Here is a 12,539-nt window from a genome sequence, read left to right on the forward strand (position 1 = left end):
CACCGGTCGCTGCAGAAGTCACGGAGGTCCCAGAAAGTCATGGAATCCCTGAATTCCGTAACCTTTGTGACAAACTCACAGCATTATTCATAATGTATGACAAACATTATTAATTGCAGACACCTGTGATTTAAGATGCATACAAATTATTTCAGAAACAAAGATTATGCAATCGATCTATTATGCATAGCAGCATAAGATACAAACTCAGATATCATTACCTCCCTTGCTGCTGTGGCTGAAGAATATCCAACAGAAGCTGCTTCACTTCACTAGGCGACAGCTGGTATAAATCCCTGGGTGGCATATCCCCGGCACGGATTTTTAGTTCATACTTCATAGCATGGATAATCCATCTGAAATATAAGAAGGAAAATATTTATTTATAGGACATTACATATACACATACCCTTTAAAATGTATGAAACAGAACTTCTTAATAACATAGTTCTCCTCTACCTAGACAGCAGCTGGAGAAAGAAAATAATATGGTTCCTTTTGAGTTTAACTATATATGTTTATGTACTGTTCTGGATTGCAGAATGTATGCTTTTTACTAGAAGACAAGAAAAGTGCAATTTCCTAAAACAAAACGGTCTGATGCAATACCCCTACAGAACCCAGAAAGATCATTTTTACATAACTTGGGCTGCCAAGAGATGCATCAATAACTCGGTAAACAAGATGCTATTATACCAATTTTACTTTGTGATGGAGTTTGTTCATTTTCCCACAGTGCATTTTACAAGTCTGATGCAAACTGAAAGTAGTACTGTATAAACAGTTTTAGGAGATGGGTTGTAAAATAATATTGATGTATATGTGCCGTTTACATGGAAGATATGCTTGCCCCATGAATTTCCACTTATATCACTGACCTGCACTGAAAAAAATCATTATCTGTCCTCTGATATTAAAAAAGTCAATTAATATTTAAAAATTATTTGCTGTTGTGATTTAATTAAAATAATTATGGAATCAATAATATTTTTCTGTTCAACATTCAGTCTTAGGGAAGCAGAACTTGCAAACCATTAGAAAGGAGATGGAAAATGGTTTATTTAATGGTTAATTAAGTCCTACAGTCTTTAACTGAATAATGAATATGAAAAGAGACTGTATTGCTAGGTCAATTTGGGAAGCAGGATTACTCAGCTACCCTGTTTTCTTACAAAGCATAGCTCCTTCAGCACACAAGGGTATTTGCTGTCAGAAGTTAAAAGAAATTTGACTAGGTCTGGCCCTCTAGGGCAGGCATCCCATAACATTACACTCAAAAGTGGTTGTAGGGCTTAGAATCTCTGTTCAGTTACCATAGTGAAGGAATGAAGAGAGGATAAAATACACAAGTTTATTTATAGCAAGTATTTCTTAGTGATTTACCTTTCACCATTGTATTAAACTTTCATACATATTACTTTGTTTAGAATACAACATATCCTCAAAATAAATTATTTAACGGTATCCAATATATTTATATAAACACATTCACGAGTCTTAAAACTTTGTAATTTCACAGGTAAGAGTATCTAGTATTTCTGTGATGCCAGCAAGACTCCTACACCTGGACATATATTCTACATTGCTTTGCAGAGTAGAGCCTGATTAGGAGTCAAGAAATGGTGCAGAACAGGGAGAATAAAAATAAAACAGGCAATGTAGGAATAACAGTGGTAAAGGAGAACAAATTGACAAGAGATTAAAAAGTTGTATCTGGAAATCTAGAACTAGCCCACTTTGTTCAGATATAACCAGATTATAACCTCCTGACTCTCACTGATCAGCAGTTAATCACACAGGTGGTCCCACTGGTTTCAACTATGATTACTTATATCTATTTATTTAAAGGAAAGACAGGGTAGCACATGATATTTGGTATTGAACACACTATTTAAGGTGTGCCTGTTATCCCTAATTACTTTGAATATTCTCCTCCTCCATAAAAACAGGGAAGGCTGGTATCCATAGTCTCGAAAAAGGGAAAATGGAAGAGTTGGTGTTTAAAATGTACTGTATTTATGGGTATAGCTGAAAAAAGTGACAGTTTTACCACACAGTCATTTCTATCACTATTAGCTGCCTTTTAGAAGAACTTGTATGCATTGTTGGTCTCAGCAGATTAGAGAGACAAGATGGTTCAGGTAATATCTTTTACTGGACCAACTTCTGCTGGTGAGACAGACAAGCTTACACTGAGCTCTTCCTCGGGTCTGTGTAAGCTCGAAAGCATGTCTCTCTCACTAGCAGAAGTTGATCCAGTAAAAGATATTGCCTTGCCCAGCTTGTCTCTCTTTTAGAAGAACTGTCATAAAAAGCATAAAATGTTAAAAGCAAATTATATTTGGATTGTTTAATGGAATATTGAAACTGCTTATAAAAACTGGCCTGTTTCCATTACAAGACAGCATTATTCAGAATGAAATTATCTGCTCACTGGAACTCATCTGGACTGAGTCACCTGACTTCTATTTTACAGACTGAACAAAAAATAAGAGCCTGTATTCAAGTATGTCACTAATTAGTAAAATGGCACTTTTACACATCAGTAGAGCATCACGATGTATTTTGATACATCACTGTTTATTGTTCAAGCCTTTTTTAAATTAACTTATTTTTTTAAAAATCATTATATAATGTGATAAGCAGATTTTATTAAATTTGGATGACTAACACTTTTTCTTTCTCTATAGGAAACTTAATGTCAAGACTAAATTGAAACTTTGAAGCTATGTTTGGGTCCGGCACAAATGAAATGCCTGACATTCCTGTGTCATACATATGCCATTTTAATTTAAAAGTGTTTTTTATGAAAGGTTAAAAACTTGAGCAATGCCCTTCAGAATACAATATACAGGCCTTACATATAAAGTAACAAAAGAGCAACCTCCTTCAAACCAGTTCTGATATCCATACCTACATACATAAACAGGACAATATATAAAACAAGTATCCAAGATTTAGCACTTTAGTGGAATGTCTCTCAAAAAAATAAATTAAAAAAAAAAGTTTTTTTTCTCTACTAGGTGCAAGGTTTAATTACAGAGAAATTTACGTTATAGTTACTAAAAATATAAAAGAGATACAAGATTTATAACCTAATGATTAAGCCTGATTTTTCATATGCTTATAAATTCAGTCAGGCTGAGATTATGTTGTTTATTTGAGCCAATAATCGAACGTGAAGCAACAAGACATACTTTTAATGGTAACCACCTTTTGATATGTAGCTCTGATGCTCCATTTGTGTATGTCTTTGTATTGTTTTATTTAAGAGGAATGCTAATAATAATTCAAAGAGAAATATTGTTTAGTTCTCTCAGAGTTTCCATATATTGTAGCAGGGAATTGGAAAGGAAACTGCTTATAATTTCCCAATTCTCTGGCTGGTTCTGTGGTAGCAATAAGCTGCTGTACACTCTACCATCTGACAATTATTCCCAAGGGATCAGTTGCTAACTTGTGACTATAAATGTGCAGGGCATCCTGACCAGGCCCATTCTCCACACCAGTCATAAGCCTTGTGCTGGGCCTGAAGAACAGCTTTACACCCCCAGAATCATGCAAAAGAAGCAGAACAAGACTGAGAATCTGTACATAATACCTACTCATACATTGGGCAAAGATGGGTCATAGTACATGAGCTGCATGTTACCACCTTCAACAAATGATTAGCAGATGGATATACTGGACTTTAAAAAAAACCCAAACAAACAAACATAAAACTTGCAAGTCTCAAGCCAGCCTCCCCCACCCCCCAAGTAGTCAAAATTACAAGTTATTAATTCAAATAAACTCAAGACAAATCAACTCATGTTTGCCTGTTTTAACAGTGATTCCACAGTGCAAATTGAAAAGCTTTGTAGTCTCCATTTAAAACCCTAAATTATTCACACAGTTCTTGTGTATGCATGTAGACTGAATCACTGTTTATGAAACTTTCGAATGCTGAGACCCGACTTTAAGAAAATGAAACCATTTACACACCCCAACCCTGCAACTCCACCCCTTGCTGAAAGTCGAGATGTCCTAGTATATACATCTTTCTTGCCCACTCTCCACAAATAGTTCTTATTGCCCCTCATCCCCCTGCCCCACGTTTGGGAAATGCTGATGTAGATCTTCAAAATAGGATACATCATCTTCTTTCTTACATGCTTTGATAAGCCATGATATAGTTAATGTTGACATTTAAAATTTCATCACTGGCACCTAAGTTAAAGCCCATTCCAATGACAATACAAGCCTCAAAGCTATTGTTTCAGACTCTACAAACTCATGCAGATGTCACTGCATTGCATCAGTTCCATTCACTTCATGTTCTGAAAGTTCTCTCTGCAACCATAGCTAGAGACTTTTTAAATAAATGAATTCAGAGACTTTTTAAAACAATTGAGAGATATGTTCATGCCTCCACACCGAGGGCAGTCCTTTGGGCATGCCTCATCTTATGGGAAACGCTGACTTTAATAATACAAGTGCACTTTCAGATATTTAGTTCAGAATATAAAGTCATTCCTCCTTCACTTTCCTGCCAAGTCATGAGTAGTACCCTGAAACCATAGATGTCGGTAAGACTTAAGTCAGAGCCAGGAACATTTTCCTGCTTCCCTTTTGTGCTAGTTATGTCATCAAGTGTGGCAAGGGACTCAAAGTCAGGACGTATGGCAGGATAAGTGATTTTCAACTATAAAAAATATATTGACTTTTAAATGACTAACAAATACATGTCTGTTGAACATCCTAAATCACCAACAAAGTTTTTGAATAAAGATTTGAAGCTTATCTTTAAAAATCACCATGCAACCAAGGATTTGATATTTTGAGTTAATGAGATATGCCCAATTTCTCAGTGTGTGGTGAAAGACAGAAACAGGTGTCACCCACATGAAAGGAAGCAGTGTTCTACAAGAGATGTATTATCAATGAAAACATGGTAATTTGAAGGTTTGTGTACTGCACTTGGATAATAATGATTCAGACTGCCATATGATTTGATGATTAATGGATAGTTAGGTAGATTTAGCCATGTAGATAGCGATCATTACCCCAACTCTCATATCAAAAGTCAGAAGCAAACCTGTAGAAATTACTTTTAGTGGATTATGGGTTCAGAGCATCAATTACATTTATTTTCTTTGCCTGGACAAAGCAATGTCATTGTCCTGTTACTAAAATACAGAATTACCTTCGGAATCGGTTCACTGATACAAAGATGCAGTTTAGGCATCAATAGGAGTTCATTCACTGACAAGGTATTTTCTGTTCATAATTGCTTAAGTGAGGTGTTCTGACAGAATAAAATGTGGAGATGAAAAATGTTTGATAAAATAAACCTTTAGAAGTATCTCCTACTAAAACCTGAGTGACAGAACTTGGGTAGAAAGCAGGTGAATGGAGGTCTTTACAGTAATGGGTCTGTCAGGAACTTGATCTTTTTCAACATAAAAGCCAGACTACAAATCAATAATGAGACACCAGATCAAATCATTATCAGACTGGAATACTATTTCTGTGAGAAAGTTAATTTTACTTATTGAAGTGGGTGATAATAGAAAATAAAATTGAATCTAAAGAATGAAACCTTGGAACAGGGAGGAACACTGACACACTGGGATTGGTTTAAAGAAGATGCTGGGGTGAGTCATGTGAATAAGCAGACACCGCAGAAAGTATGTTTTACAATGGAAAAAAAAACTGTTGCACTTATGAGCGACTCTACCAAATATGAACTGTTAATAAAACAAATATTTTAGCATGACTAAAGATAAGTTGACTTGAAAACACTGCTACTGCCCATGGGTACCTTTCAAATTACCCATATACTTGCAGTTACATTCCTCCTGGCATGTCTGCCAAAGAACAGTTATCTACCCTACAGTAAATGTGGTCTTCAAGATGTGTTGTTGGCATGTATTCCTCTTCTGGTATGCATGTGCTCCATGCACACAAAATCATAACCTTTTCAGTAGCAGTGTCCATGAGGGCCGTACCTGTGCCCTGCACACCCTGTGGCTGAGGTCGTAGAGGACAGGGTATCTGCAACTGTTCTCCAGTTCCTTCGCTAAAAGAGGATCTAGATTGCTAGGAACTCCATTGTAGTGTGGAAGGAGGCTGGGTTGTAGAACACACATGGACAAACATCTCAAAGAACCACAGTTATTGTAGGGAACCAACCATTCTTTCTTCTCTGAGTGACACTTGGTGATGACCTTCTGGGCTGTGGATAGGCTAAAGGGAAGAACTCTGTATTGGTAATGAGACTCCCACAAGAAAATCGGTGGTATTTCCTGTGGGCCAAGTTAATTACAATATGAAAGAATGCATCCTATCTTGAGGACCCAGAGTTGGAATTATGGACACCAACATCACCATCCTGAACTTTAATCAACAAATGAATTTGCTGAGTTATCAAAGATATAGGATGGTGCACCATCCCCCTTTCTTCTTTAGGGCCAGGAAGTAATGGGATTGAAACCACCAGCCCTGGAATTTCAAGGGCACATCTTCCACTGCTCCAAGTTGCAGGAGGAAGTCTACTTGTTTCCTGAATAATATCTTGAGGGGGTCCCCAACAGAGAAAAGAGGGGGGTTGAACTGTAGGAATGGATTTAGACTGGAGTACCCCTTGTGCACAATCTCCAACACCCACTAGTCTGAGGCAGTCCCATTCCAAAACAAAACAAAAACAAAATTAAACAGTTCACAATGGGATTGGAGGGAAAATAGGATTTACTGGTTCTGCACGGCTGGAGACTACACTGTCAAACCTATGTTCACGAGGTAGATGGAAGATGGGTGTGCAGTGGAGGAAGGGGCAGAGGGTCTTCTCCCCGGGACCTCTGCCCCTCAAAGGCTCAGACAATCTCTGCTGGCTATAATGGTACGAGGACGGTTGCTTCTACCCCAATAGGGGTTAGGCTTGTACTGTCTCCTTCCAGGAGCTAGGGTTTACACACCAAGGAAGCAGAAGGTTGCCCTTCAGTCTTCTCATCACTGTTCTTATTAAAGCAGTGGCAGACTCAACACCCTCTTTTTAGGGCCCTTGAAAGAGACTTTGGGAGGGCAGGTGTAAAATGGTAGATGGGGTGAACTAAAAGGAGTGAGCTTTACTATCATGGCTTCCAGTCCCACTATCTCCTGGGACCACATGATTTACCATGACACCCTTGAGAGCCTCCCTTGTCCTGATCCTGAAAGATGACGTGACCAGACTGAGCCAAACAAAGCAACCCAGATGACATAACCACTTCTGCTAGCTCCAGAAGAGTCCTGAACACCACCTGGAATATCAGACTTGGGTTCCTGATCTCATCCCTTCCTTTAAATGCCATTTTCCTTTCTCTACTTTATTTCTTCTCTTTCCTATCACTTTCTCTTTTTGACTTGTCTAGAAAATACAATTGTATATTTTGCAACAATGCTGTAGAGCAATGCCCTAACCAGCTCAATGCTAGTACAAGTTTGCCAGGTCTCAAAGTGGCACACAAGACAATGTACTGGGTCCATGTTTCTTCAGCACATAGGTTGCAAGTGAGAGTCAGCAGCAGAGACATAAGTAGCATTTTCTATATTTTGTATTTTTTTGGAGTCCTTTTGTGTGTGTGTGTGTCTTGTTTTGTCTTAAAGGAAGCAGCTTTTTTAACAAATTTTAATAGCAGCAGCTCATTTCAACTTACATTTTCTCCCGCCCACACACACACAAAAAGCAGTTCCTTATAAAAACTCTCTACAGCTAAAGGGAATACATGATATTATCTTTACTAACCTTGGCAGAATTATAAAATATTTTTGCATAGAGAATTACTCTTGAACAGTGTCTCCAATATGCAGGCATAAATATGACTTCACTCAATATTATGAGTACATTTGTGCCATATCATATTGCTAAAAAATCTGTAATGGCACAAAGCATCTGAAATGTCCATAGCAGGTTACACTGCAACAGAGCAACCTGTATTCTGACTACTGTGTGCTTACTGAGGATATTACTGTGTTGATAAATACTGTGAAAAGTGTTACATCTTAAACGGGTTCAAAATACAGTAAAAGCTGTTTTATCCGGCACTTCACCAACCAGAAAACTCTAAAACCTGGCATTTCTGATCTTCATTGAAAGTCTGGTTTATAGTTCGCACTGTCCCTGCTGGCCCTGTGCCAACCGCAGAGCCACCTACTGCACCTCCGTCTAGGAGCAGCCAGGACAGGTCACAGTGTGTGAAGCAGGCAACTGTGGTACCAGAGGTTGAATCACTGGCAGAAGTGGCAGCAGTGCTGAGGGACTGGACTCCTATTAGGAAGGAGACACTTGAACCATGAGGCAGAGCAGGTTTCTTGCCACCGCAAATAACTCCAGGGTAGTTGGCACTGAGATGGTTTCTTGTTGCGGCGCCGAAGAAATTGACAGTACCACTTCCAGAATTGGGCTCAACAGCACCCCTTGCAGAGCTGGAGCTGACTGTGGCACCAATTTGGAGGAGGAGTGCTTAGGTTTCAGGTGCACTCTACTTGACTCCTTCTCGACCTCTTCCCAGACTTAGAGAGTGGAAACTTTCCCTTGACTGTTTCCTCTCTGGAAGATTTGTATTTCTTCCTTGGTACAGGCAAGGGAGAACAGTGCTGGGATTTGCAATATCTGCAGATGTGTTTCTCACTTACGCTGCAGCACATGACACTGAGTAAGACTAAGGACGGCTCTGACAGTAGCCTGAGAGCTGCCTCCATCAGCAGGAGTTTCAGCTTAGCCTCCCTTTTCTTCTTCATGCTATGCTTGAACTCCCTGCAAATCTAGCACCAGTCCTTCATGTGTGCTTTCCCCAAGCACTTTTCCCCAAGCACTTCAGGGAGCTATTGTGCAGGTCGCTCACTGGCAGAGGCCCGGAGCAAGGAGCACATGACTTGAAACCTGGTGACTGAGGTTTACCTCAATACCAGGAATAGAAAAAAAAATGAACAGGAAAAACAAGTTTTTTTTTTTTTTTTTTAACAACACAACTATAACATACACACACACTCTCTCTCTCTCTCTCTGATATCTATATCTATATAACCTTTTTCCCAAAAGAGACCACATGGAACCTCCTATATGGCTCCCAAGTGAAGCAGTGATTAATTTAAAACTGTTCTGGTATAAAAGAGAGTTCCAATGACCATTTCAGGTGGTAAGAAAGAACTGAGCAGGTCTAGGGGTGGCTCTGCCCTTAATACCTTCACGCAGTGGCATGTGGCAGCAGAATGAGTTGCCCAACAGGTACCACTGAGACCAACGGTTTCCAAAAGTCATGTGCTGGATGCACCAACACTAAGAGTGGAATGTACATGTGCAATCACTTGAAGAACTAAGAAAGTTGAAGCTTTCCACTAATTTTTTTCTTCACGATGATGCTCCTTTACTGTACATAAATATAATTTTACATGATACTAGAATTAAATTTTTATCTTTACTGACATAGTATTTAAAGAAAACAAGTAATATTTCTCATCCAAAGTATACGGTGAATATAGAACAGCAGAAATAAAACAGCAGGGGACCTATTTTTAGAATAAATTAAACAAATAGTTCACATGAAATCTAAGAAGCTTCAGGACAAAAATTAGTAATTCAGAAGATGAGGCTGTTATCCGACAGAAATAATGTAAATTAAATCTGAAAAAGGTAAATCAGCAGTCAAAGCAGAAACTACTTGAGAAAGAAAAGATAGCATCATAAAATCTCGGAAAACAGCCTTCACTTTAAAACTTTGTTTAGGTTTAATGAAGTGACTCCACCATGTAACACTGCATAAAAGTAATACTTCTAATACTGCACACAGGATACAGCTTGGCAGAGTAACGTGAATCTTACTACAACTTGCGTGATAAAAATGTTTTAATAGAGCTAGTACAGCAGAACTACGTTTTGCTGAATGATCTGAAGTTTAGGTTGGAAAAACAAGTATATTCTCTGAACAAGAACGTGTATGTGATATTTAACTGAACTAGTCATTCTAACTTAGCTGGAAATATTACTGTAGCAGAACACATGTTATGTTAAACTAAGTGCAAAATAAACTAAGACTTAGTGCAAAATATAATAAATAAATAAAAGCTTCAGTGTATTTGCTTAAATAAATCACTAGCACACCAGGGCCCTGATCTTAGCTGGGACATCTCGTTACTACCAATAAAAAATAAAAAAATCAGAAACAAAGACATGTTACTGACCCAACTCGTATTTTTAACATGCCACTAAATAGTTCAGGTGAGTTTGAGATGATCCAGCCAACATGAATGACAAGTTCTTGTTGAATGACAGCTTCCCTCTCATCCTGTAAATTACACTTCTTGTAGATGATGTTCTTAATCACTCCTGGAGACAAGGGATTAGAAATAACAACTTCTTCATGGCCAAAAGCTCCAAGAGTAACCTAAGAACATATTAGCAACAATGTAGGGGAAAAAACAGGAACAACAGATGACAATTATAAGTTAGACTTCATATTCGAACCTTTTCCTGATAGTATTAAAACTGCATTTGGGGCAAAATATAGTTTGGTGTCAACTGATTGGTAAGAGTAACTGGCCCAACAGAAGGTGACCTTACTAGGCCATCACTTTTTTGGAACAGTTTGGATAACATGTATCCTTGACTGTTTGACTTTTCTAGATGGTATTTTCATTTCCCATGTCATAACTTTCTAGCAAGCCTTCCTTAAAATTAAGAATCAAGATTCTTGTTACTGTTTTCTTAATATATTTTTTTAATTGTGTTCTAGGTTTTAAAATTATAATGCAATCAAGATATTGGACTAGTTAGCCAAAACAAAAACATGCTTAAAAATGTAACATTTTAAAATTTCTCATCTACTATAAGTGAAACAGAGAAACACACAGTCTTCCTGACATTTAAAAAAAATCTACATTAAAAATATTTTGACCAGGACAAGTTAATCAAAAAAGGTGAAAGTAAGCAACTACAAACCACTCTACATGCACATTGCCTTTCCTGCCTAGCACCAGAAGCATGCTACCAGCCCTTCATGTTTGGAATGATTTGATGATGAAACTGCCCAATATGTATTTTTTTCTAATTGAAAGAAATTTTTAACAATCATATTATAATGACTTTAAACTTTTTGTGCCAGAAGGGCAAACAATAGTGCAATTTAGAGTCTAGGACTAGGGCAGAGGTGTAAAGACAGAAAAATGTGAATGGTGAAAAGTTCCCCACTGACTGGCTACTCATAGTACAAAAGTTATTAATATCCCTTTTAGCTTATTAGGTTCTATATATTAACTTTTTCTTTAAATAATGTTTTACTACTTGTTTCAATGTCCTCTTGTATACTAATTCCTCCTTAAAATTTCTCACATTTGTTCCCCCTTAACTTTAATCGCAGCATCTCTCTCCCCTTTCCCATCTAGTTCTGGTCTGCTCAACTATCTACTCTATGTTGCTCTCAACTTCACTAGATATGTATACATTTCTTAGCACAAGTATGTGCAGAACATTACATTTACTAATTTTTATTTTACTCAGTTCTTCTGTTATTTAATGAATGAGCTTTTTGAGTCTTGTACTTTTTAAAGTATCTGAGACCAGAAAATTAAAGAGCCTATACAGATTTTTTCTCTTGATTATCATTGCTGAATGCAATTCTGAAAAATGTAGACTTACCTGTTTGCCCTGAACTAAAACATTAGTAATAGATGGTGCAAGGCTGTCCACTAGTTTACCTAAAAGGCTTGCTGCGAAGCGCACAACAGACCTGAGGGCAGAAAACAGAGCAATCCCACTGGATATCAAATGCTAGTTTAATGAATTCAAATACATGTTTGAATTCTGTCACCACATTTGATAAGTCCCAAAAGGCTAAACATGAAAATACATATAATATTTGTTTTTGAAATGTCACTTCATAGTTTTTCTTTTTGGGATAAATCCTGGATTTTTATTACTCACTAGAGCAAGTATAGAATAATGGCTGTGTTGGGAACAGTTAGAACTCATTAAACTATGGACTGCAAACAATAAGCTGGCTTTCTTTTCTCTCACATGTTAAGAAAAGAGAATGTTATAATTATTTCTTCTATCAAAGAATGTCTGTTTTTGTTTGCCACCAATGTTTTTGTTTGCCATCAATTTGCAATTAGTGAAAAATTTCTCTTCGGTAGGTGTTTTGGAAAGATTTAGAAATTTTCAAGCAAACTGTATTACTCAATCTTTGCAAAGGAAATAAAGCATTTAACTTCTCAGAAAGTTATGCTGAGAGATTAAGCAAAGATTTTTTTTGTAAGAGTAAATACTGCACGTGCAATGCATATTTAAATGACATTTTTGACAATTTTTGCCTCCAGGCAATATTTTATATGTAAGTGATGAAAAGAAGGGAATCATGTAAAGTGCTTGGTTTAAAACTGGCTGCAAATTTCAAGAATAACTAGAATTACATGGTATTATTACTATTAAAAAGTAATATTTAACTTTATAAATCATAATTTCATGACAAAATGGAAACTGAAGTTTAAGCTAAGTTTAAGCTTTTTTACATGGGGTTTGGAGC

General features: G+C 37.2%; 1 protein-coding gene across 6 annotated transcripts in view; it reads right to left on the reverse strand.

Moving 5' to 3' along the window:
• Positions 1-12,539, reverse strand: part of PHKB (phosphorylase kinase regulatory subunit beta) — a 205,777-nt gene that overhangs the window by 14,987 nt on the left and 178,251 nt on the right. For all 6 annotated transcript variants that reach the window (XM_044987605.1, XM_044987603.1, XM_044987602.1 and 3 more), the window contains 3 exons: positions 11,654-11,744; positions 10,201-10,403; positions 222-356 (listed from right to left, as the gene is read on the reverse strand). In XM_044987605.1, the coding sequence (XP_044843540.1) occupies positions 222-356; positions 10,201-10,403; positions 11,654-11,744 (429 nt within the window). The remainder of the gene's footprint in view (positions 1-221; positions 357-10,200; positions 10,404-11,653; positions 11,745-12,539) is intronic.

This window comes from Mauremys mutica, chromosome 14 (assembly GCF_020497125.1).
Source record: "Mauremys mutica isolate MM-2020 ecotype Southern chromosome 14, ASM2049712v1, whole genome shotgun sequence".
Lineage (NCBI taxonomy): Eukaryota > Metazoa > Chordata > Testudines > Geoemydidae > Mauremys > Mauremys mutica.